At 39.7% G+C, this 26055-nt stretch overlaps 1 protein-coding gene across 2 annotated transcripts in view; it reads left to right on the top strand.

Annotated features, from left to right (window-relative positions):
• LOC131683879 (neuropeptide SIFamide receptor-like) overlaps window positions 1–26055 on the top strand; it is a 622586-nt gene that overhangs the window by 266552 nt on the left and 329979 nt on the right. For both annotated transcript variants that reach the window (XM_058966252.1, XM_058966250.1), the window contains exon 3: window positions 16375–16474. In XM_058966252.1, coding sequence (XP_058822235.1) covers window positions 16375–16474 — 100 coding nt within the window. The remainder of the gene's footprint in view (window positions 1–16374; window positions 16475–26055) is intronic.

Here is a 26055-nt window from a genome sequence, read left to right as displayed (position 1 = left end):
AGTTGAAATTATAGTACAAATAGTTTTAATTTAACAGTTGAATTTACTTGAATTTTAGCAATGTCTTTAATTTGAATCAATTCACAACCCGTACTCACTTCACTTCTTACCGCACTCTTCTAGATGAACACATAAAAATATTTTGCATTTCGCTCGTTTATGATTAGATCTTATATTCGAGTATGTTTTGGATGATCGCCCAGATTTTTCATGCAGGAATTTCAGTGAACCAGAAGTCGCCATCTAGAATTTCAAAATGACGTCAAACATCGACATTTGTCACCTATTCGCCAAAACCATTCCGAAAATACTCATATGGATTGAGTTGTATAGAGAATCTCGCTAAGCTGGAAGTCGCCATCTTGGATTTCAAAATGGCATCAAAAATCACAATTTTTAATGGACAACCCTGCGCGGAAGATGCAAATTTATTTTTTTATTTATTTCTGGCACCTACTCGTTAAGACCACTCCGAAAATATCTATATCGCATGGGTTATAGCGAATTTCACTAAGCCGGAAGTCCCGTATTAAAACATTAGAAGTATACTCCTTCAAAAGTAATATCTGGGACCACCAAAGGAACTGAAATAGCGTTGTTCTGGAAAATGGCATATGTCGAGCTACTGTTATAGCCAGGTGTGCAGTGACCCATACTATTGCATAAAAAAGTTTCACCGTATCAGTCACTTATGATAAATGCGGTCGTTTCTGCTGTGTTATGCTCTTCTATGCTACACGCAGATCTTTCAGACCTTTTTAAATCAACAAAACGTTTAGTTAACTTTCAAACTTGACAAATCACTGTTTCAAACTGAAATCGGCGTTTCTCGAAAGCATGTATTTGGCTTAGTTTAACAAATACTTCTGTTTGCATTTTAAATAGAAACATTGTTGAAACCAAACTAAATTTGTTAGATCGAACTGATATCCTTCTTAGGGACCATTCATAAATTACGTAACGCTTTTAGGGGGGGGAGGGGGTTCGAGAAGTTGTTACATATTGTGACATAGGGGGGAGGGGGAGTAAGCTAGATCGTTATGTAACATGTTTTCATCGAAGAAAAAAAAAATTTTCAAGGAATTTGTTACGTAATAGGGGAGGGGGGGATAACTAAATTTGTGACAATTTGTTACATGGGGGGAGGGGGGAGTCAATTTTGGGCAATTTTTGCGTTACGTAATTTATGAATGGTCCCTTATGAACCAACAGAATATTTGTTTGATTTCAACTAAATTTGAATTGTTCTCTCCTTTGGTTAATACTAAAGATTTTTTATTTTTTTTTTCTTTGAACTTGTTTGTTCGGTTGAACTTATCATGATTTTGTTGTTTCAAACGAAATATTTGTTGAAACTATTGAAAAGCCAACAAATGAATTTGTTGGTAATTTCAAGCAACAGTATTGATTAACCCTTTCATTCCCAACTTTTTTCTAGTGTATATAAGGTTCCAAACCATTTTCCCTTGACAACTGTGTGGTCAAGAAACACGAAAAGTCTTTTTTTCATAAAGATAGGTGCTTTCCTCGCAGTGCTAGAAGCTGCTCATTTTTTACCTTCCTATGCTCAATACAATTTTCCTAGAACATTTACAATAGTCCACTTGCGTGGAAAACGTAGCCAAAGACAGTCTTAATTGATAAGATTTATCAGTTTTCAATAATATTACAACATAATTTTAATTACACTGTTTTGGACGGGCACACAACTGGAAAGGGCTATCATCAGAAAAGTTCTGCACAACGCTACTCGGATGCCTTCTGCATCGCCACAGTCGAACCAACCATTCCGTCTCCGCTAAGTCGTCCCGTTACCGTAGTTTCTACTGACCTGTACAACTCCCAAGTGAGCTTCTCGGAAGCATGCGCTTCGTCGGCTTTTGCACGTTCCAGCCTGCCGCCTGAAAGATTGGACAGAACTCATTCGGCCGTCGGTCCTACAACCAACAGTAGTGTCCGCACTTCATCACAGCTCCCATCGACATCGTCTTTGCAAAAAAAGCATTTTCAGTATACTATCAAAACGTAAGAGGGATGCGGACAAAGACGTATAAATTTAACCTGGTAACATCCTCAAGCGATCACGATATCATTGCTCTCACCGAGACCTGGTTGCGAGGCGATGTGTGCAATGCAGAGCTCTCAACGGACTACACAATATATCGCTGCGACCGAAACCAAAACACCAGTCAGCTTCAACATGGTGGAGGTGTACTGATCGGAATTAAAACCAATCTTCTATCAACAATGGTACCGCTCCCCGGCTATGAGCACCTCGAACAAATCGTTGTTCAAGTAATTCTAGCATCTCAATCGATATATATTTGCTGCGTCTATCTGAGAATAGTGGTCCTGCATTGTACGCTGCTCATTCTGATGCCGTTCAGAAAATATTGACACCGTCAATATTATTGGCATCATATGTGTTGGGCGACTGTAACCTACCTCATCTTCGTTGGACATTGGACGACGACCTTAACAGTCTTATCCCAATGAACGCCTCGTCAGAACAGGAAATCACTATGTGCGAGTCCATGCCGGCTGGTCGTATGCACCAAATCTGCGACCTTCCAAACATAAATGGAAGCATTTTTGACCTTGCTTTTGTTAATAATAATAGCAATGTCGAGTTTCTAGAGACACCAACTGAGCTACTCAAAATAGATACTCATCATAAGCCCTTCGTCCTATGTGTTGATGCCTATGTCGATCCCGGAAGCGATACCTTTTCACCAACTAACGTACGAGACAGCCTTGGCGAATACCTTCCAGGAATAAATAAGCCGTATCCAGCATAACCTTCAGAGCGATCCGTCGACTTTTTGGACCTTTATTAAAGAACGGAGACAGCCTGACAAAGCGCCCGTGAATGTCACGTACAAAGGTGTCACAGCTCGACAGCCGCTTGATTCAGCAAATCTTTTTGCTGATTTCTTCCGTGAGATCTTCAGCAACTCTAAGACAACTGCCCCGGTTTCATATATGAACACTTTACCCATTTATAATATTGCAATATCGAACTCACCTCTACCTGAGCACGATATACGTGCAGCACTGAGTAACGTTGATCCCGCTAAGGGCGCCGACCCCGATCGTTTACTTCCGAATCTAATCAAAGGATGTGCAGATTCTCTTGTGGCTCCCCTCTCCATTATTTTAATCGGTCTCTTACCGAAGGCCGGTTTCCTCGCGCATGGAAAACTGCAGCGATAGCCGCCATTCACAAAACGGGAAGCGCACAGCGTGTGGAAAACTACAGGCCTATTTCTATTCTCTGCTGCGTAGCGAAAGTTTTGGAGAAACTTATATATGAAAAAAATTATGCTTCCGCTAAACCTGTCGTCTCTGATTTCCAGCATGGCTTTGTCAAGAAACGCTCGACTCTTTCAAACCTATTGGTTTACACCAGTGTCTTGTTCCCTGCTGTGGAAGAACGACACCAAGTAGCCGCGGTATATTTTGACTTTTCAGAAGCTTTCGATAAAGTTCCGCATAATATTGCCATCGATAAGCTGGAAAGGCTTGGCTTTCCCTTCTGGTTAACTAATTGGCTGAAGTCCTACCTAGACAATAGATCAGATTATGTGAAATTTGCAAATCATACCTCGACTGTTTTCGAATTACCGTCTGGGGTCCCGCAAGGCAGTCATCTCGGGCCTCTTATTTTCATCTTATTCATAAATGACCTCTGCGAGCGAATCCAGTCTGAAAAACTTTTATATGCCGACGACCTGAAGATTTTCCGAAAAAATAAAATCTCCTCTAGTTCTCCAAGCTGACATCGACTTAGTTCAAGATTGGTGTAAACTCAACGGAATGGATTTGAACATAAACAAGTGCAAAGCTTTAGTCGATGCCGCTTAATTTCTCGTTTCGACTATAAAGTAGATGGCTGTAGCCTAGAAAGGGTGTTGTCAATTAAAGACCCAGGCGTTTTATTTGACTGCAAACTGAAATTTAGCGACCATATTTCCACAATAGCTGCCAAAGCTTTTGCGACTCTAGGTTTCTTGCGAAGAAACGCTTCAGATTTCCTAGACCCGTACGTACTCAAAACACTGTACTGCTCTCTGATACGCAGTACCCTGGAATATGCTGTCCAAGTTTGGGCGCCACACAACGCAACTCAACGTGATCGAATCGAGCGAGTGCAAAAACGTTTCATACGATTGGCTCTTAGAAATTTGCAATGGCGCGACCCAGTACGTTTGCCTCCATACTCCGACCGATGCAAGCTGTTGAACATGCAGACTCTTGAACAGCAACGGGTTTTACTACAAAGGCTTTTAGTATTTGACGCTATCACTGGAAACATCGATTGCCCTGATCTACTCCAGAAAGTAAACTTTTATGTTCCGCAGCGCCGATTCAGGAACCCACTTCTTCTTTGGATCCCCCGGCATAGAACTGCATATGGACAGAGTAACCCAATCGACATGTGTTGTGTGAAGTTTAACGAAACAATTGGTGTTTTTGATTTTAATGTGTCTAAAAAGAGTTTTAAGTTAGGTATAATCAATGTATAGCATTAAGGTTTTATATTTTAACGTCTGAACGGCAGTCTGCCAAAGATATGTATAATAATAAATTTAAAAAAATAACGAAGATGTATGAAAAATTCATGTTCCATCGTCAAGGTAAACTGTCCCTGGCAGCACTGCTCCATCGGAATCCAGTCAAACTAATTACAATAACTTCAGTTCTAGAGCTCATCCTTATAAGTGTTAATACCCAAATGGAAGGCAATAGTCATATTTATAAGCCTTACTTGTTTTTGTGAGCAAATCTGAGGTAACTCAATCAAAAGTAAATAACTCAATCAAAAGTTATAACTGTATCGATTTTGTTGGCTATTTTCGGCAAATTTGAGACTAAGAGAAACGAAAGCAATGAAATTGAAAGACGGATAGGTATTCTAGAGCGAATCAGTTATAAACTTAGAACGGAAAACTAGAACTAAGCAGGCTCATATGGGCATGATCGAAAGGAAATGTGAAGAATTTTTTGCCTTCTGCAGAGTAGGAGTTGGGCGTTTCACCCAAGTCTACCGCATGGTCTATGGTAGAACATAACTCATCATCATGTTTTACCGCCGACGCTCTAGAATACCTATCCGTCTTTCAATTTCATTGCTTTCGTTTTTCTTAGTCTCAAATTTGCCGAAAATAGCCAACAAAATCGATACAGTAGAACCTTGCGGCAATTAAAACATAGTAACACAAAAGTTATAACTGTTTAAAAACGTTGTTGTCCACAAACGGCATAAATAAGTTAAATCAAACCTAAATCTTGTTTATCACTATATCAAACAGGAAAATTGTTGATTGACACCAAAATTCGTTTCTTCTTACCGATTTTTTTTTCTGCGTGTAGGACACGCTAGTCTTTTTAAAGTAACACCCTTTTTAGTCATGCGGTCGAAGATTTTTTAGACAGAAAAAGGACCATTAGCCCGGTGGTATGCCACCGCTCAGATTCTAGGAACGCCTGGTCACATCAGACCCTCATTACACAATTATTCAATTTGCTTGCGCCAGTAAGCGATAAATCAGCCACACGAGTATAATTGCGATTATCGTCATCATCATCAGGTCGCTTTTATGAGAACGCAGTCTTTGCTGCTACTACTACTGCTGGGACGCTCTCGATTCATGCTGCGGTGGAATGACAGGACATGTGAGCCTTGTTGTTCATAAACGTAATAGTTCACATCCGTGTCGATCCCAACCACAGGCTCCTTGCGGTTAACCGTAACTAACGTCTACACCCTCAGACGTGTGCGAGAGCATTATGTAGCTATGTGATAACGATCCACCGCTGATGCTGGGAATTATGGAACCTGTTATGGTTTGGAATTGCGAACAAGTACATACCAGGATCCATACCACACTAGGTTCGTTAGGGTTGTTTGAAGTTTTAATATCACTAACATGGCAACTTTTCCGCTTGATCCAGACTCGTTGGATTTATTTCTACGAGCGCTATAGTGTGCTGGTTATACACCCTAGTAAACCGTTTGGGGTAGATAAACCTAACCTCCCCGCCTCTCCAGCACACCTATCCAACGGGGATTTACTCATAACCAATTAGTAAAAACGGATCTTCTAAGTAGTTTATGACACTGCTCTGTATAAGGGGTAAAAGTGATTTGCTTGCGTAAAATTGAAGCATCTAGGCAGAGAAACTTTTGTGAAAACTACTATTGTTTTCACTTCTGATTACCGTTTATAGATGTTTACATACTTTTATCTGTTTGTTTCGCTGATTATAATCAATATCAAACCAATCCACAGTGGCGGATTTGCCTAAAAACCTGGCCAAAAGTCGAAAATTGCATAGTAGTTGTTACCGCGGTTGTAGCTGCTGGTCACCCTAAACACAATTACTTGTCAAATGTGTTCTTACAGCTCAGCTAACCCTAACGATCATAAACGATCGAGTGAACAAAGGGTGAAGACACGAGATCTTCTCTTGATTGATTCAAGTCTTATATCTAGAGCTTCCATTTCCCGACGGTTTTCAGCTTCCCGGGATTCGGGAAATAAATAATAAATTTCCCGGGAAATCCCGGGATTCCGGGAATACAGAAGAAAAATAGAAAGGTGAATGTTTCTCATGAAAACAAAAGAATAAATTGAAAAGTTTTCAAACCCGTTTGATTGCATGTATATCTGCTCTAAAGCAGTTGTCAGAAGATTGAGATTTGGTGGCCTACACATCATTCAATCATTCGATAACTTTACGCAACATCAACTTTTACTTGGCTATATGTATAGCCTAAATTTTGGTAATTACGATTACGATTGGGACGATATACTAAACGCAGCTGCTGGAGTTTCTGTCCAAAATTGGAATTCGTTGTTCTGATACGATGGAATGTGATCAATTTAATACAAAGCACCTTCTTTGGTAATTTTGAATGAAAAGATTGAGCTGCTTCAGGGTGCAGTTACTTCCAATCAAAAGAGGAAAGTTTATACATGGAATCCATTTCCGTCACAGTAAGATCAGCATTATTTCGAATTGAGTGTGAATCAAAATCAAGCAGATAATGGACGAACTGTGCAGCGATGGATGAAGACTATTATCAATTTTCTATTACGGGCAAGTATCTGGATTGCTTGATCGTATCCCTTCAAAAATCCGGCCTGCATCCTAGAAAGCATTCAAAGAGTTTGAATGCGCATGATATTGGACAGATACAATGTTATGTATTTCTTTTCATACATCCAAAAATTTACAGATATTACAGTTACGGTGTAACAAATAAGACGAAATATGCATTCGATGAACCGACCAAATATTTCTGCAGACGTTCTAGAAACATTCCTTATTTTAAATAGCGTTTGTGTTAAGCATGATATCACTACAAACCATCCCAAGCTTTGAAACAAACACACTTCGATTTTTTAAGAAAGTGACGCAATTTCCATTACTAATTTGATTGCAAGCCCTTTCATTCAAGATCTAACTATTAAAATAAACTATTAAAAGAACTGTTGAAAATCTGATCAATCGGTTCATCGGTGGCAGAGATATCGTGCGCATCACTAACGCTACTGTGAGGAAATGGTTCGGTATAACGACCGGCAAATTAATCCATTTTTGAATGAAAATTTAAATGAATGCAACATTCTTTACCATTGTTTTGAGTGTGGCGCGAACTATATACCTAAAAAATCACGAAAACATATCGGTGGGCCTAAAGATATAGTCCATTGATCTGCAAATCAGTTGGAAAAGCACAATCTGCATTCACTACTCACTCCAAATGTTTGCCGGTAAAGATATTTCCTAAAGAATTTCATTTGGAGAATTCAAGTCTTATGGAATAAATTAAAAATCTTTTTTCCCGGGATTCCCGAATCCCGGAAATGAGAAAACACAAATTCCCGGGAATCGGGAATCCCGGGAAATCCAAAAATCCCGGGATTCCCGGGAAATAAATTCCCGGGATGGAAGCTCTACTTATATCAAACATTATTAAATTAATTGAAATTTATCCATATTATAATTGGTTCGAGACCAAAACGCCGAGCGTAATCAAACACTGAAAATTGTAAGTGGAATATTAATTTATTGTACATTCAATCATACTGATCACAATATATCGCGCAGTTGAAGCTGATTAATACATAACCAAAAACAACATCTTTAATCTGCTATCGAAACTCAGTGCGTTTGCACTCGTTCGACGTAACAGTAGTATTTTGGATTCTAGTACATATATTGTCCTTCAGATGGTGCTGCCGCATGCTATTTTAAGTGAAACGCTCCAAAATTTCCATATTTGAGGTGTTTGCATATCCAAACAGTTTAAACTATCGCGTATTGCTCATATTTTTTTATCGAGCGCTCGAAATATCAGTATTATTCAAATGTAGCTGGATTTTGATAAAACTGCCGGTTTCGAATATGGAATAATAGAAAGTTAGGCTAAAGGTATATGCTTTATGTATATGTATTGAAGTCAAAAGATATTATTTTGTTTGTTTATAGAAATTGTCAATAACTTTCACGATTTTGTAGCAGACATTTTTGTTAAATTATTGAAAGTAGTGCAAAAGAATACTGGGATCACCGGCCGTGATTTGGCTAAAAATCTCACTTTGGCGTACATTACAGCTTGGCGAATTTGTTTTTTTAAGAAGTTCGTCAGTCGTAGTATGTCAGCAAGCATGACAACAAAACGTGGTTGTTCAAAACTTTGCCAGGAAGCAATACAAGCATGTTCTGACCAAATATAACGCATGCATTTAAATAGACGCTTCATCGTAATAATGGACTTTGGACAAATCCTCGGTCTAACAATTTAAATAAAACTATGAATCTTAATGAAGTTCACTTGTTTTCGTATTTTTGTCATACATTTTTTTAGTTACTACAATTTGCATGCAAACTTGTTGAGAATTTTCACGCACAAATAGGTATATTTGCACCCAGTGCTAAATTGTTACCCTGACGGGTTAGAAATCCTGAAATCATGAATATGAATCCCTCTACTCATGATTAAAATATCACGATAACGTTGAAAGAAATTACGAAAATCACGACTAAAATCCTGCTATCATGAACATAAATCACGCTACTCCGACAGAAAAATCCGATAGTGAACTCATATCGTAAAACATATGAGTTTACTATAAAATATCACGGTAACGTGATGAGAAATCTCAAAAATCGCGAATGATCTCCTGAAATCATGAACATCGTTTAACTGTCGGATGTTGGAAATGTTGAGGAGCGTAAGGGAACGAGATTACGAAAACTGAAGAAAGAAAACAAAGGTATCTGTGGGAAAGGAAAGGGAAAGTTGAGGGACAAATCAATCGGCCAGCTAACAAAATTTTATGGGCTGGCGATTCGGAGAAACTCAAATTTTGTGGAACATATGCGAAATGCAATCTGGGTTTCCCTCGAACACTGCTCGTGATCGAACGAAAATCCCCAACACTCAAAGTGTTCACCCGGCGAGGACAGTTGGTGCAAGTGGCGTCAGGCTGAAGTAAAAGGAACTTTAGAAACTTTCGAACATGCCAGGATCTACAAAAGTCTATCATCTAATGATTTATTAGAAAGATGCTTAGGAGCTTACACCCAAAACATCAATGAGTCTCTGAATAGTGGAATATGTTTCTTAGCGCCAAAACGTGCAAATTTTGGGAATGTTGTGACTTATTTGGCAGTCAGCATCTTCAACAATGGATTTTCATCGATCTTACAAGCTATGGAGATGATGGGAATTACCTTGGGGACTGAAGCTGAAAGATGTGTTACACGACTCGACAGTGAACGCATAGCTCGTTCTGAACGAAAAGTGAGTGTCGCGGCAAAACAGGCCCGAATTCAGCAGAGAGAGCAAAATGTGCAAAACTAAGAACATTTTCAATATAAGGAAGGTGAGCTCTGCGGACCCGGTATAATAGATTATCTAGTAAGGTACTACAATCGAGTTCTACACCGTACTTTATCTTTAAACGCGTTTTCCCGAAAGTGGTGTTTTTTGAAGCGGTCAATTAAGACTTTTTATAGAAGTACTGGTCCGATTTCAATAATTTTGCCTCCAACGGTTCAGAAAATATACCGTTATGTTTGGTCGAGAGGGATTTGCAAAATGTCAATTTGTTCCATTTTTAGGGCCGTTAATAGGCCAAAAATAACGTAAATATTGGGAATTTTCACAAATCGTTACATAACTTTTACAAATTATAAAATAAAAGAAATCCCTCTCGTCATTCGTTTACGTGCGGTCTATCGAGAAGCAAGTGTTTTTTCCAGTCCGTCAGTGTTAGCTAAAGAATAGTACTAATCCGCGTTCAAGGTTACCTTGCACATTCTCTACCTCTCGAGGTTTTGGAGTTTTTTCTTCTTTTGTGCGTGTGGTAACCGTTAGGCCGCATTGCTCAGCCTTTTGTTCGTATAGTGAGGATTGAACAATAGCCAGCTATATAAGCTGGACTGGTGCGTCGTGGGAAACAAATTTACAGATAAGTAAAATCTACCTCTTTTGAAACATTTACGGTTTATTCCCGTCTGCGCGGGTGCTAACCCCGTGCGTCGACGGTGTCGATGGCTCCCTCCCCGGACGGCCAAATGGAGGTCGAATCGACTCCCAAGGCACTCCCCCGACCCAAACAATATCCAGAGCTCTCGACCCTTTGTCCCTTTGTGGTCTTTTTTCGGCCCAAAACAAAATCGCTAAATCTATTACAGATTTCAAAAGACCTAACGGAACGGTTCTCGGCTGTGACCGAAATAAGAAAGGTCCGCTCAGACAGGGTCAGGGTCGTGTTGGCTAATTCAAAGCAGGCAAACGATATTGCTTGCTGCGAGCACTTTACGAAGGACTATTACGTGTATATTCCAGCTGTAAAAGTACAGTCTGAAGGCGTTGTCACCAATGAGAGTTTGACATGCGAGGATCTGCTGCAGTACGGGGTAGGCCGTTTTAGAGACCGCTTACTTCAGCCAGTGAAAATACTTGAGTGCAAGCGTTTGCACTCAGTAGTAGTTGCGGGGGATGGTTCAAAATCGTACCCCCAATCAAACTCTTATCGGGTGACATTCGCTGGTACCGCTTTGCCAAATTACGTCCTCTTGCCCAAGGTTCGTCTGCCTGTGCGTCTATTTGTGCCGCGGGTCATGAATTGCACGAAGTGTAAACAATTGGGTCACACAGCCACCCATTGTAGCAATAAGGCCCGCTGTGGAAAATGCGGTGAGAATCATGTGGACGATTCGTGCAGTAAGAATGCTGAGAAGTGTCCTTACTGTGCAGAGAATCTGCATGATATCTCGGCATATCCCGCGTACAAACTCCGCGGGGATAAACTAAAACGTTCCCTTGTGGGGCGATCCGAACGTTCTGTTGTAGAAATGCTAAAGAAAGCTACGCCACCATCCTCAACAAATGTCTATGCTCACTTGCCTCCTAACGAGGGCGAGGCTGATGACCCACAAGAGGGAACATCTACTAGGGCGCCTAGAAGTTATAGGAAGAGGTGGAACATTTCCTCTCCTAAAGTTCCTTGTAAAGGCCAGAAAGTATCCCATGACGGGGCTCCGAAAGTAACATCTTTTGGAAGCAACTAAACCGAAGCAGTTAGCTCCTGGTCTCGGAGGATTAAGCTCAGAGAAGGAGTTCCCAGCACATCCAGGAACATCAAAAATCCCAAGTGTTCCTTTGTTTCAGTTCGAGAATAAACACAACACTGGAATTATCAAACTCTCGGACATAGTGGACTGGATAATAAAAACTTTCAATGTAACTGATCCTATTAAAAGTCTTATGTTAGCTTTTCTCCCTACAGTAAGAACACTTTTGAAGCAGTTGACTGCTAAATGGCCCCTCCTTTCAGCGATTGTATCCTTCGATGGCTAACTCATCGAACGAGGTCACGGATTTGATCACTGTTTTACAGTGGAATTGCAGAACTATCATCCCGAAAATCGATTCCATCAAAATTTGAACAAAATAGTTGGAGTTGCGATGCATTTGCATTATGTGAAACTTGGTTAACTTCAGATATAGATCTCAACTTCCACGATTTAAAAATTATTCGCCTGGATCGAGACACCCCTTATGGATGAGTACTTTTGGGGATCAAAAAGTGCTATTACTTTTACAGAATTAACCTTCAATACCAGGCATTGAAAATGTCGCTTGTCATGTAACAATCAAAGGCAAAGATGTTTGCATAGCTTCCATATATATTCCCCCCAACACCGCCGGCTACATGACATCATAGAATTCCTGCCTGAACCGCGACTTGTTTTAGGAGACTTTAACTCTCACGGTGCGGAATGGGGTTGCCTTTGTGATGATAACCGTTCTTATTTAATTCACAGTATTTGCGACAACTTCAATATGACAATTCTAAACACTGGTGAAATGACACGGATCCCTCTTCCACCAGCGCGCCCAAGTGCATTAGATTTATCCCTTTGCTCGATCTCGCTACAGTTAGATTGCGCGTGGAAGGTAATCCCTGATCCCCACGGTAGCGACTATCTGCCGATCGTAGTCTCGATCACCAACAGCCTAAGACCATTGGAATCAATCAATATTTCGTATGACCTCACACGAGATATCGATTGGAAGAGCTCTGCGGCCGCGATATCCAACAACAGCGAATCTACCCAAGAACTTCCTTCGGAGGAAGAGTACAGCTTTTTGGCTGGCTTGATTCTCGACAGTGCGAATCAAGCTCGGACTAAGGCAGTACCCGGCGCGAACATACAAAAACGTTCTCCCAATCCTTGGTGGGATAAAGAATGCTCAGACGTGCACGCAGAGAAGACCGCCGCGTTTAAAACCTTCCGGAACGACGGGTTACCCGCTAGTTTTCGACAGTACGCGACGTTAGACAAGCGAATGAAGAGTTTGATGAAAGCCAAGAAACGTGGTTATTGGCGCCGGTTCGTCGACGGATTAACGAGGGAAATATCGATGAGCACTCTTTGGGAAACAGCCCGACGTATGCGAAACCGAAACAGTACTAATGAGAGCGTGGAATATTCAAACCGTTGGATATTCGATTTCGCCAAGGTTTTTCCGGATTCCGCCCCGGCACAGAAGATCTACCGCGCCGCCTCCCCTCACGATAACGCGAACGAAACACCTTTTTCGATGGTGGAGTTCTCACTTGCTCTCTTGTCGTGTAACAATAAAGCTCCAGGGCCAGACAGCGTCATATTGAACTTGTTGAATAATCTGCCAGACTCTGCCAAGAGACGCTTGTTGAACTTATTTAATAAGTTTCTTGAGGCTAACATTGTCCCACACGATTGGAGGCAAGTGAAGGTCATCGCCATCCAAAAACCAGGAAAACCAGCCTCCGACCACAATTCGTATCGACTGATCGCAATGCTGTCCTGTATCCGGATGTTATTCGAGGAAATGATCATATTCCGCCTCGATAATTGGGCCGAACCAAATGGCTTACTGTCAGATGCACAATTTGGATTTCGCAAAGGCAAAGGGACGAATGATTAATCTTGCGTTGCTCTCAATCGAAATTCAAATGGCCTATGCTAGCAAAGAGAAGATGGCATCAGTGTTCTTAGATATTAAGAGGGCTTTTGATTCAGTTTCTATCAACATTCTTTCTGAGAAGCTGCACAACCATGGTCTTTCAGCGACTTAAAACAACTTTTTACTAAAGCACATGCATTTTTCGCATGGTGACTTATCGACATCACGATTTAGCTACATGGGCCTTCTCCAGGGCTCATGTCTAAGCCCCCTTTTATACAATTTCTATGTCAACGACATTGATGAATGTCTTGACAATTTCTGCACGTTAAGGCAACTTGCAGACGATGGCGTGGTGTCTGTTACGGGACCCAAAGCTGTCGATCTACAAGGACCATTACAAAATACCTTGGACAATTTGTCTACTTGGGCTATTAAGCTGGATATCGAATACTCCACGGAGAAAACTGAGCTAGTTGTATTTTCTAGGAAGCGTGATTCGTCATCTGAAACAGAAATGCCAACAAAGGATCAACTTTCTTCGTACAATAACCGAAACATGGTGGGGTGCCCACCCAGGAGACCTAATTAGGTTGTATCAAACAACGATACTGTCGGTAATGGAATACGGATGCTTTCGCTTCGCCGCGAACATACATTTCATCAAACTCGAAAGAATTCAGTATCGTTGTTTGCGTATCGCCTTAGGGTGCATGCATCATATTTCATTCCGGGAAATGAGAAGGCGGACTCCTTAGCTAAGGTGGGTGCCCTAGAAGGTGACGTTTTTGAAAGACCAATTTGCTTCCACGAATTTTTCAGTATTACTCATCAGAGAACCCTCAAAAGTTGGCAAACCTCGTGGAGCAATGGGGAGCTAGGAAGGTGGCTACATTCGATAGTCCCTAAGGTATCGACGAAACCTTGGTTCAAGTGGATGGATGTGGGTCGTGATTTCATTCGTGTGATGTCCCGACTCATGGCGAACCATTATACGCTGGATGCACATCTCCGGCGTATTGGGCTGGTGGAGAGTGGTATCTGCGCTTGTGGCGACGGCTATCACGATATCGAGCACATTGTCTGGGCGTGCACCGAGTACAGTTTCGCCAGGTCTCGGCTTATGGACACCCTCCGGGCTCGAGGAAGACGTCCCGGTTCGAGATACACCTTCGTGAAAACCATCAATATAAAAATTTAACTGCCCCTTCTTATTTCCTATCATTCTCAGAAACGCTCTCTTCCACCTGTACCGTACACCCACGAAGGTTTGATGGGACTCCAATGCAACACAAAAAATCTCTGTCGAATGAGCCAACAAACACGGGACCTACAGTACGAACATCACAAGCGCAATTCGAACTCTTTCCGATCTGCATCTGAGCCGTCTGGAGGAACCCCTGCCGACTCGAAGAAGAACGCTTTGCCTCCCTGTACATAATTCTTCTTGATGAAGGCCATCCGAGTCTACATCCTATGCCGTTGATCTCCCGATGCCTGAAACCGAAAGTTAATAATTTTCTTCCCTGCCATCTTTGTTCTAGTTTTAACTATTATATAATCTCATTGAAAATGCCCAACTCTTCTACCACAAAAAACTAATTAATCTCCCCGAATCTTTACAAAATCGAATCACGCTCTCTAGTTATTCCTAGTTTTAAGATAGTTATAAAAATTGTCCACCTTAGTTAAAAATTATTTGCTTCAATAATCTTCCTGCCAAAAATGTCAAACCATATTGCCATAAAAACTAAATGACCCCCCTAATCTTACGAAAATTATATTACCCCCTTGTGTATATGTATAGCTATAAATTCTTCTTAGTTTAATTTAAAAAAAATCAATATGTAATCCCCTAGTTTTAAATAGTTTGAAATGTAAAACAAACCAAGATTGGCACCTTTAAGCTAACGCAAACCTGCTTTATCAAATAAACAAATTGAATTAAATCCCTCTCGTCTAAACATAGTCAACGTAACAATGATTATAAAAAATATGAGTTTTCTAATTACAGATTACCCAATTTGCCAAAACTTTACTTGAGCGGGACTCATGCGGTTTCAACACCAATGTCATCAATGAATTTTCAAGGTCGCGAGAGATTTTTCTTTTCGTCTTCAAATGTAAAATTGAAAAGTCAAAACATGTATCTTCAATAATAAAAAAAAAGATCCATTGAGTAGATGATTTACAATTTATTCCCAAAAAAGTGCTCAATTTTAGACCTCGCGAGTAGAGGACCCCCTTAACATGCTGAAATTTTTCTGGGGGGAGTGGGTTCCGTACCCCCAGGATCAGTCACTGGCTGGAGTAGACACCGAATACAGGATTATGATTGTCGCTGTTGGTACAGTTCGCTCTATCTCTTTCGTTTTCGTAGAGCGTCCATTAGTTTTACGGTTATATACTGAATGTTTCGGACAGCGACGACTGCGACAATTCTAGTCTATTGTTTTGAGTCTACTCTTGCTACGGATTAGTTTAATTCGAAACCACCGGAATTAACGACAGCAAATATTTCCTCCTCTCGAATTGTCAGAATACATTCGCAACCATTGCTCTTCTAGAAAGCAGAACGATTGCCAAGCTCAAAACACACCGAACGGTGCGGCATTGACTCTTGTATGGGAAGAAGCCAGAAGCTTTTTCCCCACAAATAAAACCCGCTTAGTAGGTATGCACACTGTGCAATGCAACATAAAGTGATGTTTACTCGTCTTCCGCTAAGCTGTCGTAGAACGTGCCTCGCAGAATTGAATTAACTAGCAAAGCTGAAAAATTTTCCGAGATTTTTCTCCACCAACGCAGCATCACAAGCAAATCGACAACTCTTCACGTTCCCACAGAATCTAATCAATTCTTTCACTTGTTTCAATCTCTGTCCTTTTTTTATTTTTCAGCGTGGATGCTCGGCTGGTTGATGTGCAAAACCGTACCTTACATCCAGGGAGTCTCGGTGGCGGCGTCTGTCTACAGTCTGATAGCGGTTTCGCTGGATCGGTGAGTACCAGGGGGAAACACAAAGCGCTATAGCAATAATGATTCCCTTATTATGTGCGCTAACAATGCCACGAGGAGATCCCATTGTCGGAATGCATCTTTGACGGTTGCTTCTCACGTTGCGTGCGTTGCATAAACTGGCAATGAAGTTGGGGAAGTTGCCTTCCATCCCTTGGCAGACGGCCAGAACGGTGCGGCAATTTGTTGGGGCAGGATTCCCGGAATACAATATGCACCCAATCAAGCCACAAATGCGCCTTATTCCTAAACGCACGACGAAAGGATATTAAGAAGCAAACATTCCTCTCATAGTTTATATAACTAGATAATGGAGTTATGAATTCGATACATATACGGATCGTGCCAGCTCACATACGGCACGTAACGAGACATACATAGGGAAATGGGTTGGGAGCCACATATTAGTAACCGGGTTGGTTTCGGGTATGGTTTCAGCTAACTGAAATTTATGTTGATGTTTCTTATCACAACGAAGATACAAGATAGTTGAATTTAACCTTCGATTCGATGTCTGAAGAAGCCAGAATACATACCAGCAGTCATTTATCATGTTGTTGTTTTCGCATTTTAGTGTTTTCATTTCCGCATCATCGTGATGTTCACTCCATCGGTGTCTGACCGAACAAAAAGATATGCGAATCCATGTTCACTTGCAATTATTCCCATCAATCTTCCGAAATCGCTTTGGTGTTTAAAATCTTTCCGTCATATCGGCTGAAAAACATTTCCAAAAAACGCTGCGATTCCATCGAAGTTGAAGAATTTAATTAATAACGAACATATAATAACCAACTGTCCAGCATCAAATCCCTCAGACAATCGCGTGGCACAAGCGGTGCTCTTTCGGCGGTTGTGTGATCCTACATACAGCCATGCAAGCTCTCCGGCGGCACCTGGCTGAATTGTTAGATAGCAAACAGGTGAACGCTTGAAGAGCCTTTACCAAATATGCCTATGCCTACTGATCCGCTGTTGTTGTTGTTATTGGATGCAGTGGAGTAGGTTCGGGGGGCGGATCGGAGGCACGTAAACGCAAAGTGATCTTGACATTGACTCTATCGAGCGGCTTGCGAAGTTCACGGCAAGTCGCACTCAGGAGGCAGATACTCCGTACGTGTGTGTGTGTGTAGAGCCCGGTAGTAAAGCAGCACTGTCGGGCCTCAATGGAAGCTGCGGCAGTCAATTTGCACACGTGATGATTCATGCTCTCGTTCATTCACACGATAGGTATAGTTTACCATTATGAGCCGAAACAATTAGGAGCCTAGACATGATGAGCAGTTTTTTTGTACCTGCATATCTGAGCACGTCTCAGTGCTCAGGTGGTGGGATGGTGAGTCTTCTGACATTTCACATTATCGATTAAGAAGGGAAAACTTCAGAAATACGTAGTGGCGTATAATTTACACTCAATTAGGCCATTACAAATATTTTTTAAAAATTATGTCAAAATCAAAATCGCTGAAAAAAATTAGCGGGCAAATAATTTTTTTTTAAATAACCAAAATTCAAAAAATTGTCAAGTTTTATAGAACCACAATAGCTTCCATAGAGTTTTGCTTTTCGTAACTGAATTATGGTAGTTTTAGAAATTACCATCCCATGATAATTTTTATTTTGACCATTCTCGGGTAAATGTGAAGTTTAAATGAGATCATCGATCCAGTCCAACATCAAATGAAACGTTTGCTGGTCGCGGAAAGAAGAACCCATCTGTGTATTATCAAACAAACATCTCATGGAAAGGCTAATACAGACCGACTTCTGAATCGATTCCATTTTAAACGCAACAGTCGATAGAGACATAATCGATCGTTGCATTCGAAAATAATGTCGATAAGGAAACAATCTGAATTCAAATCAGACTCCTGGAGATTTATATGTGGTTCAATATTCAATATACATGAGCTTTACCGAAAGGTTTTTGACATTTAAAGATTTCATATGGGATCGTAGTATTCATACCGTATTTCCGAAGCCATATGTGCGATTCTTATGAACTTGATCAGATCAAAATCTGCTACCAAACCTTCCATTTAAGGCTAAGCTTGTGAAAATCGAATAAGCCGTTTTCCAAGAACCAGAAACATGCGAAATTTTCGAGATAGACGCTGGAATCAAAAGAACTTTGTCTGGCCATCAGCGATCAAGAATGCTCTAGCAAAGCTAAATATAGATCTTACAAATAATGGTATCATCGGCACATCCCGCAGGAAGAACCGGGAATCCATTATCGATGTCAATTTTTGTAGCCTTGGAGTAACCGGAAAGATGGACTGAAAAATGTGCGAGGATATATCTACAGCGACCACCAAGCGATTTGGTACAGCATTGATAACAGGACTATGAACTACACATGAATATGAATATGTAGGAGATATATAAACGAGTGAAGATGGAAAACAGCGATTTTTCACAGGTACGTGTCCGTCGAAGAACTTGAATTTGAGGGTATGCTCTTCAACCTAACTGCGAACGAGTTCACGGCATTACTAACAAAGGCGTGTAATGCGACCATACCAAGGGATGGGAAACTGAGAAACGGTCGCCGGGTGCAATACGACGATTATCGATCTACATACGTATAAGTTGCCTCCGAACTTGGAGAAGAAGTCGGAGATCACTTCGGTTTCTCATCTCGCTCAGTTCAGAAGCTAGAAATCGCTCCGCTGCAATAGCAGGGCAAGTAATCAAATTTACCCGCGCGATGCTTGGCAAAAATTGATTCCTTCTGCCTAGTGTGTGATACGTGAACAAACAATGAGTGACAATGCCAAGCAAAAGTATATCACGATGCGGGCAAACTGTGTTGCTGTTGACTACACGAAATATCCGGTAATACCATCAATTCATGAAGGGGAGCAAATGTTGAAGGTGAACTTGAAGTTCAACGTAGCTTGCGGTACTTTATACGGTGCAATTCCACCATTTACGTCATGCGGTACTGAATATGTTAAAAAATATTAGTCAAGCAGAATCATTCGCTTCCCAGAACAACATGAAACACGTCATCGAATGTAATGACATTTTATACAGTATCCCAACGTATATAGATGTTGACATGACCTGGCACCACGTACTAGTTCCTTCGCTATCAAACAAATCCTGTCAAAATACGGAGAGGTTAATAGTGTTAAGGAAGATAGTTGGAGGAACTTCTTCCCAAGACTCCGCAACGGCGTTCGTGTGGTGAGAATGCCTATTCCCTCTTACTTGACTTTCACATGCAAATCACCTCATGGTGTTGAATATTCTCAACGAACACTAGTCACGCACCCAGGACAGATTCCTACCTGTCAATATTGTGATCATCCGCTACACCACGGGAAACCTTGCGCAGAGACTGCTAAAGAAATTCCACCTGGTACGACCAAAGCCGGTATACAATCATCATATGATAAACCACAACCAGTTGGTAATCCAACGACTACAGACCGGACATTCACAAACACCAGCTCAACAACGATCGGCCCCAGTACCACCAAAACAACTGCCATTACCAACATCGAAGTAACAACAATTACAGCAAATGTTTCCAAACCACCAATAAGGAATCTAATACCGATGAAGAAGGTTTGACAATAGCGACCCAAACCCGATCAGAATGAAATAACAGGATTATAACAGAACACAATTGTTGTAACCTATTGTGTTATAAATTAGGTCTCGTTAGTAGTTAAAATAACAGAAATTTATAACAAGTAGCAATGCGAGTTATAGTTTTGAAATATTTCTGTTATGTGTTTCTGATCGGGTAAGCACAAACAACAAATAAGAACATCCGACGATGAGCAAGATGAATGCAGTACCGATGATGACATGGACGTAAACGAAAACGCGACAGACGACGGACCAAATGACCCCCAAGGTGCGCTCCACGGCTCAGTTGTGCTAACGCATTGAGCCGTGTCAAATATATTTAAAATGAAAAAGAAGTCAGAAAGCTCGAGGGAAGCGAGCTGCAAGAATCGCTCTCAACAAAGCAGTCAAGCTGAACAAGAAAGCCTTGCCACAAAGCCAACGCGAATTTCTTTAGGAGTGACCTACAAAGTTGGCATAACAAAGATTAAAGGCTCAGCTGCACCACCTGAAAGATGCCCGGAAAAGATGGAGATCACCATTGAAAGGTTTTCCCCACAACATGAATCTATTTTCGCCGTACAGTGAGGAAGATGATCACAAAGATGAAGATCGATTTACCAACAAACAGCTTATCGCGATGGCGAAAGCCATAAAAGTGAAGCGATACATGAGAGCCCGGATATGTTCAAAATGATCCGACAATTGGAAGCGACAAAAGCTGATGTTGCTTCCGATGCTGGGACAACATGGAAATCTTTCAGCGTAGACAATATATCCCTTGGTAATATTAGAGAGAAGGAGTAATCCTGAACAAGCTAACGAAGTACGCGGACCGTGAGAACGGCATCTCATGTAATTCGGCTTCCTTATAGGCAGGTCTACAGTGAAATCCATCCAAACGGTTGTGGGAGCTGTGGAGACAGCAGAGATAAGGATATCGCTTTTGCGTGGTGGTTCCCTTAGGCGTGAAGAATGCTTCAATAGTACTAGCTGGGAAGCAATCGCCCATTCGCTGTACAGCATGAGTAACTCTGCAGGATATTACAGAGCTACTTTCAGTACCGAACACTGATCTACGAGACAGTCAAGGGGGAATCACAACTACAACTGACGTTCCTCAACTCGACGCTGTGGAACGCAGTGTACGATGGAGTATTGAAGCTGAACCTTCCCAGAGATGTAACGATTTTCGGCTTCACGGATGATGTGGTGTTCCAAGTAATCGGACAATCGCTAGAAGAGGAGACACTCGACACGGAGACGATTGCCCATCATAAAACAGAGTTGGTGATGACTAGCAGCCGAAAGACAGCGCGGTCGGAAAATATATCATCGACTTGAACCTTTAAAGTCACGACGATTATGTTAAGGGGAAGACTGTGAGAGCAACCACAGCTTTGCTTGAGGCGCCAGTGTACTGGGCACCACGAACCAGCGGAAATCGCTGGACCGAATCATGTGAGCAGACTAGTTTCACCGTCAGGGACAAGATCGAGTAGGTCGAGTGAAGCATCAGCGGTGGGTCGTCGAGTTTTCAACGAACCGGAAGCAGCGAACCAGAAGCTACGCTCCATCCGGTATCGCCGAACCGTCCTCGCCAAGTACTGGTTGGCCCTTTGAGTAGGATTTATGGACTATGCGAGTAGATTGCAACAAAACTGGGAGCTAAATGACTCGCGCAACAGGCATCGGTATCGGGAGAACTTCCGACGAGGAATTCAGATGGCTCGCGAAAACAGGAACTAAATGGTTCACAGAAACGGGAGCCAAATGGCTAACGGAAGTTCATCACTGCGATTAGCCGGATATGTGTTCGGAGTTAAACCGCTCTAATGTATCATTTTGTCTTAAGACTGAATCAGCCTCCCCACGATATAACGCTTCGATGCAGTCTCGTGGAACAAAAGAAAGGAAGAAAAGTGAGGACTGTTAGTAGTGGTTAGGCACAAAAGTGAGTCCCACCTAGGGCCAATGCAGTTTTGAAGCTATTTAACCATACTATAAAACATACAGACATTTTCAGATATCGACGAACTGAATCTAGTGGTATTTGACACTCGACACTCCGGGTGTAGCTTAAAAAGTCGAGTTTCAGAGTGATTGCACAGTCTTCCTTATATGAAAAATGCAAAAAATGAACTGATGATTGCTATACATTTCATAAATCCGTACGACTATCAAATGAATTTCTCTGATGTGGCTACCTACTGCGCAACAATTTGGAGAAAAATGCGAAGATTTCGAACCGGAACCGAGTCGAATTACTATCATGTACCAAACAAACAAATATACAAGTCTTCAAGCACAAGCAATAAACCAAAGCTGATGTTTCCACTAGAGTTCGAAAAAGTATAGTATGCACAGGATGTACGTTCACCAGGCTACTGTATACGAAATACGCAATAGAAAAAAATATCAGAGAAAACCATATCTGAGATGAATAATTCCATTGACGCACACTTGACCTTTGGATTCATTCCAGAATGTTTTCCAAAAGTCCATAAGTGAAATGTTGCACTCCTGTTTCTGTACATTGTTATCAAGCAGGTTCACCTTTGACCGATTTTCATGCCTTGTGTGTACAGTCGGTCCATGTGCCGCCACAACGGAACGAAAACTATTCAAGCAACCAAAAGTTAATACCTTAATGTACTCTTAAATGTTTACATTAAGTTCTTAGAGAACTTTCAAGCTTTTATTGGGAATTTAGAAATTGCACTGTTCGGAAAATTATTTAAAACGAAAACTTTAACATCCCTTTCCCATGTGAACTTTTGATTGATTCAGTAATGTTTGCTTGAATTTTTCTAGTAAAACGAATAGCTCAAAAAATTGTGTTTATTAAAATAAATATTTATTTTTTGTTTGCCCCCCCCCCCCCCTTCAGAAAAAAAATTGTACTTGGACATAATTTTTAAAAAAGATTTGTAATGGCCTTATTTGTGGTGGAGATAGAAGAAAAATTTAAGATATTAATTCAAAAAACCTTACTTAATTGTAATATATTAATTTGCCTCAATTAAAAACGGGTGGTAGAAGCGAATTGGAAAAAAAAAAACCGATTTAATCCACCTATCAGTGAGATGAGACATTTCTTACACATATCACTGTTGTATTATTCATTAGCTTGCCGATCACACGCTAAATTTACGAGCAACTAGATGTGAGATGTGCACGAATAACGCTTCGAATAAACTGAATAAATTAAAGAAAAATAATAAAACAAAACAAAATTTAAAATAAAAAGTTATTTATAAAATGAATAGAATGATTAACATAAATCAAATTAATAAAATAAATAAATCAAATTAGCTCAAATTAAAATTAGACGATATTAAAACGTAATGAAATTAAGAGAGTAAATTAAATTGTTTCAGGATAACAAGCTATCATACAATAACATAAAGGACTGGCTGAACCGAATTGATAAAATTAAGAAACTGAATAAAATATGTGAACTGGGAAAAACTAACCATTTAATAAAATGATTGAAATAAATAATATGAATAAAACCATAAAAAATTGGAATAATAAAATAAATAGGGTAAGGTGGGGCAAATCTGACCTAGTAAATGGTTTTGGCTGTAAAATGCTCATTTTACACGGGATCAAGTCGTTTTATATACCAAATTAAAGTTTAGACTTCTGGACAATTTTCAATGTATAGTATTTTATTCCAATTTTAGGAAGACTTTGAGATACAAGTGTTTTAAGAAAACGTTCATTTTTTGCTGTTTTCAAAAATGGTGGGGTAAACCCGACCGCCTATGTTTTTGGTTGATTTAGTATAGATACTACCCAAATTATATGGATTTATCATTGAAAATATATCAATGAATGTTATGTTATTGAATTGTAGCATGAAGAAAATGGAATTCAATGTCGATCTTGGAATGTCAAAATCACGAGCAGTAGTACGTAAAGATATTCCCATTTTTCTCGGAGCAATTACTAGACGAATACTATATCACGTTTTTGTATCTTTCGTTTGTATTTATGAACCATTGTGAAAAAATAATAAAAAATAACAATAAAAATATATTCCAATTTTATAAATAATCATTTTCTTAGCAAAAAAGCCGTCGGATTTGCCCCACCGCTTCATTTTTCATTACGATGCAATTAAAAAAATGATGAAAAAGTTGGACTAAATTCACTTTGTAGGCCTTTAATCAAAGAATTTAAATCCATTTACACTTTTTATGCTTTCACTTCAACAATAAGAAATATCCTGTAGTCAATGATACACAAAAATCAATTCAAAAGTTGTAAAAACACACTTATTGTTGTTTGAGCAGTTCAATGTAGACTAATAAAATGCTGTCATACCCCCATTATAATTATTTTCTATGCTCTACACGACAACATTGATATTAGTTCGCGCAGTGCTTTTGATTTTCGATAACAGAGGGGGGTCGGGTTTACCCAACGGTCGGATTTGCCCCACCTTACCCTAATATGAATAATATGGATTAAATTAACTCTTTCATACCTAATTATTTTGTCGCATATATAGGGTTCCAAAACCGTTTTTCTTAAAAGTGTTAGAGTAAAGAAACACGAAAAACCTGTTTTGATCAAGATATATGTTTCTCTAGCAGTGTTAGAAGCTGCTGAATTTTTACATACTAATCCTTAATACACATCTCCTGCAAAGTTTTCAATAGTTCGTTTGGGCAGAAAAGGTAGCCGAAAGCAGCCCAAATTAATAAGATTTATCAGTTTTCAAATATTTGAAGAAAACGAAGATATATCAAAATATAATTTTTCACCGATAACTGAAAATGTCTCTGGCAGCACTGCTCTAGTGAAATCCAATCAAAGCAATTGCAATAACTTGAGTTCTACGGATCTTTCTTGTAACTATTAGCGCTCAAATAAACGGTGATTGTCACAATTATTAGTTTTACTTTTTTGTGAAGAAGTCTTATCCAAGCCCAAAGTTATACTGTCCATGAACGCATATTTGTCCCATTTTCTATCTTTATGGGACTGATTTGCGAGCATGGGCAGTAAAGCTATTTGTAAATGTTTTTCATAAATAACAGGAATAACAGAGAGTTAATAAAATCAATAAAATGAATGGATTAAATAAAAATAAAAAATAAAGAATTATCATTTATCACAATAAAAATGTTTTCTGTCTTTTTATCATTTTTTCATTTTGTTTGTTTTTAAGCAGTTAAATTATTAAAATGAAAAAAATCAGCGATATTAAAGAGTAATAGAATTAATAGAAAAAATGGTCGGTGTTAGGTCAGACCGGACTAAGTGAGAGTGTATTGATTTCGAGAAAAACGCGTTTAAAGTTTTAATCGCAGCATCCTTTACATTATAATTGGAAAATAATTTTTGCCATAATTCTTGTTTATTGTTACATATTTCAAATCCGGTAAAAGTGGAATGTAGATGAAGAAATTCTTTATTCAGTGATATCATTAACTCAATTTTTGATGTTTTGCTACTTAGTTCGGTTTGACTTAACACCGACCAAATTATATTGTATCTAATTAATGTTCAAGATGAAATGAATAAAGTGAATGACTGAACAAAATTAGTCAGATTATTAAAATGAATAAAAGTGTGAACCGGAAAAATATCAGAAAAAAATATTAGAAAAAAGTGAATAAAATAAATTAAATGAATAATTCGAATAAGATACATAAGATAATAAACTGATCGGAATGCATACAAAGAATTAAATGAATACAATAGATAAAATTAGGTCACATAAACAAAATAAATAAAAACAATGCTAAATGAAAAAAATAGTCACATATTTAAAATGCAAAAAATAAACCAAACGAATATAATACATTAAAGGAATGAGCTGGAAAAAATGAGAATATATAATAATATTTTAAGAAAGTTGTTGCAATGAAATAAATGAATAAAACGAATTTCACGAATTCCAAAACCATTGTTTCAGAATATTCTGAAATGTTTGTGAAAATCCCATTGCAAAGAGCACGTTTTCG

This window comes from Topomyia yanbarensis, chromosome 2 (assembly GCF_030247195.1).
Source record: "Topomyia yanbarensis strain Yona2022 chromosome 2, ASM3024719v1, whole genome shotgun sequence".
NCBI classification, from domain to species: domain Eukaryota; kingdom Metazoa; phylum Arthropoda; class Insecta; order Diptera; family Culicidae; genus Topomyia; species Topomyia yanbarensis.
This window is presented reverse-complemented; position numbering and strand designations above follow the sequence as displayed.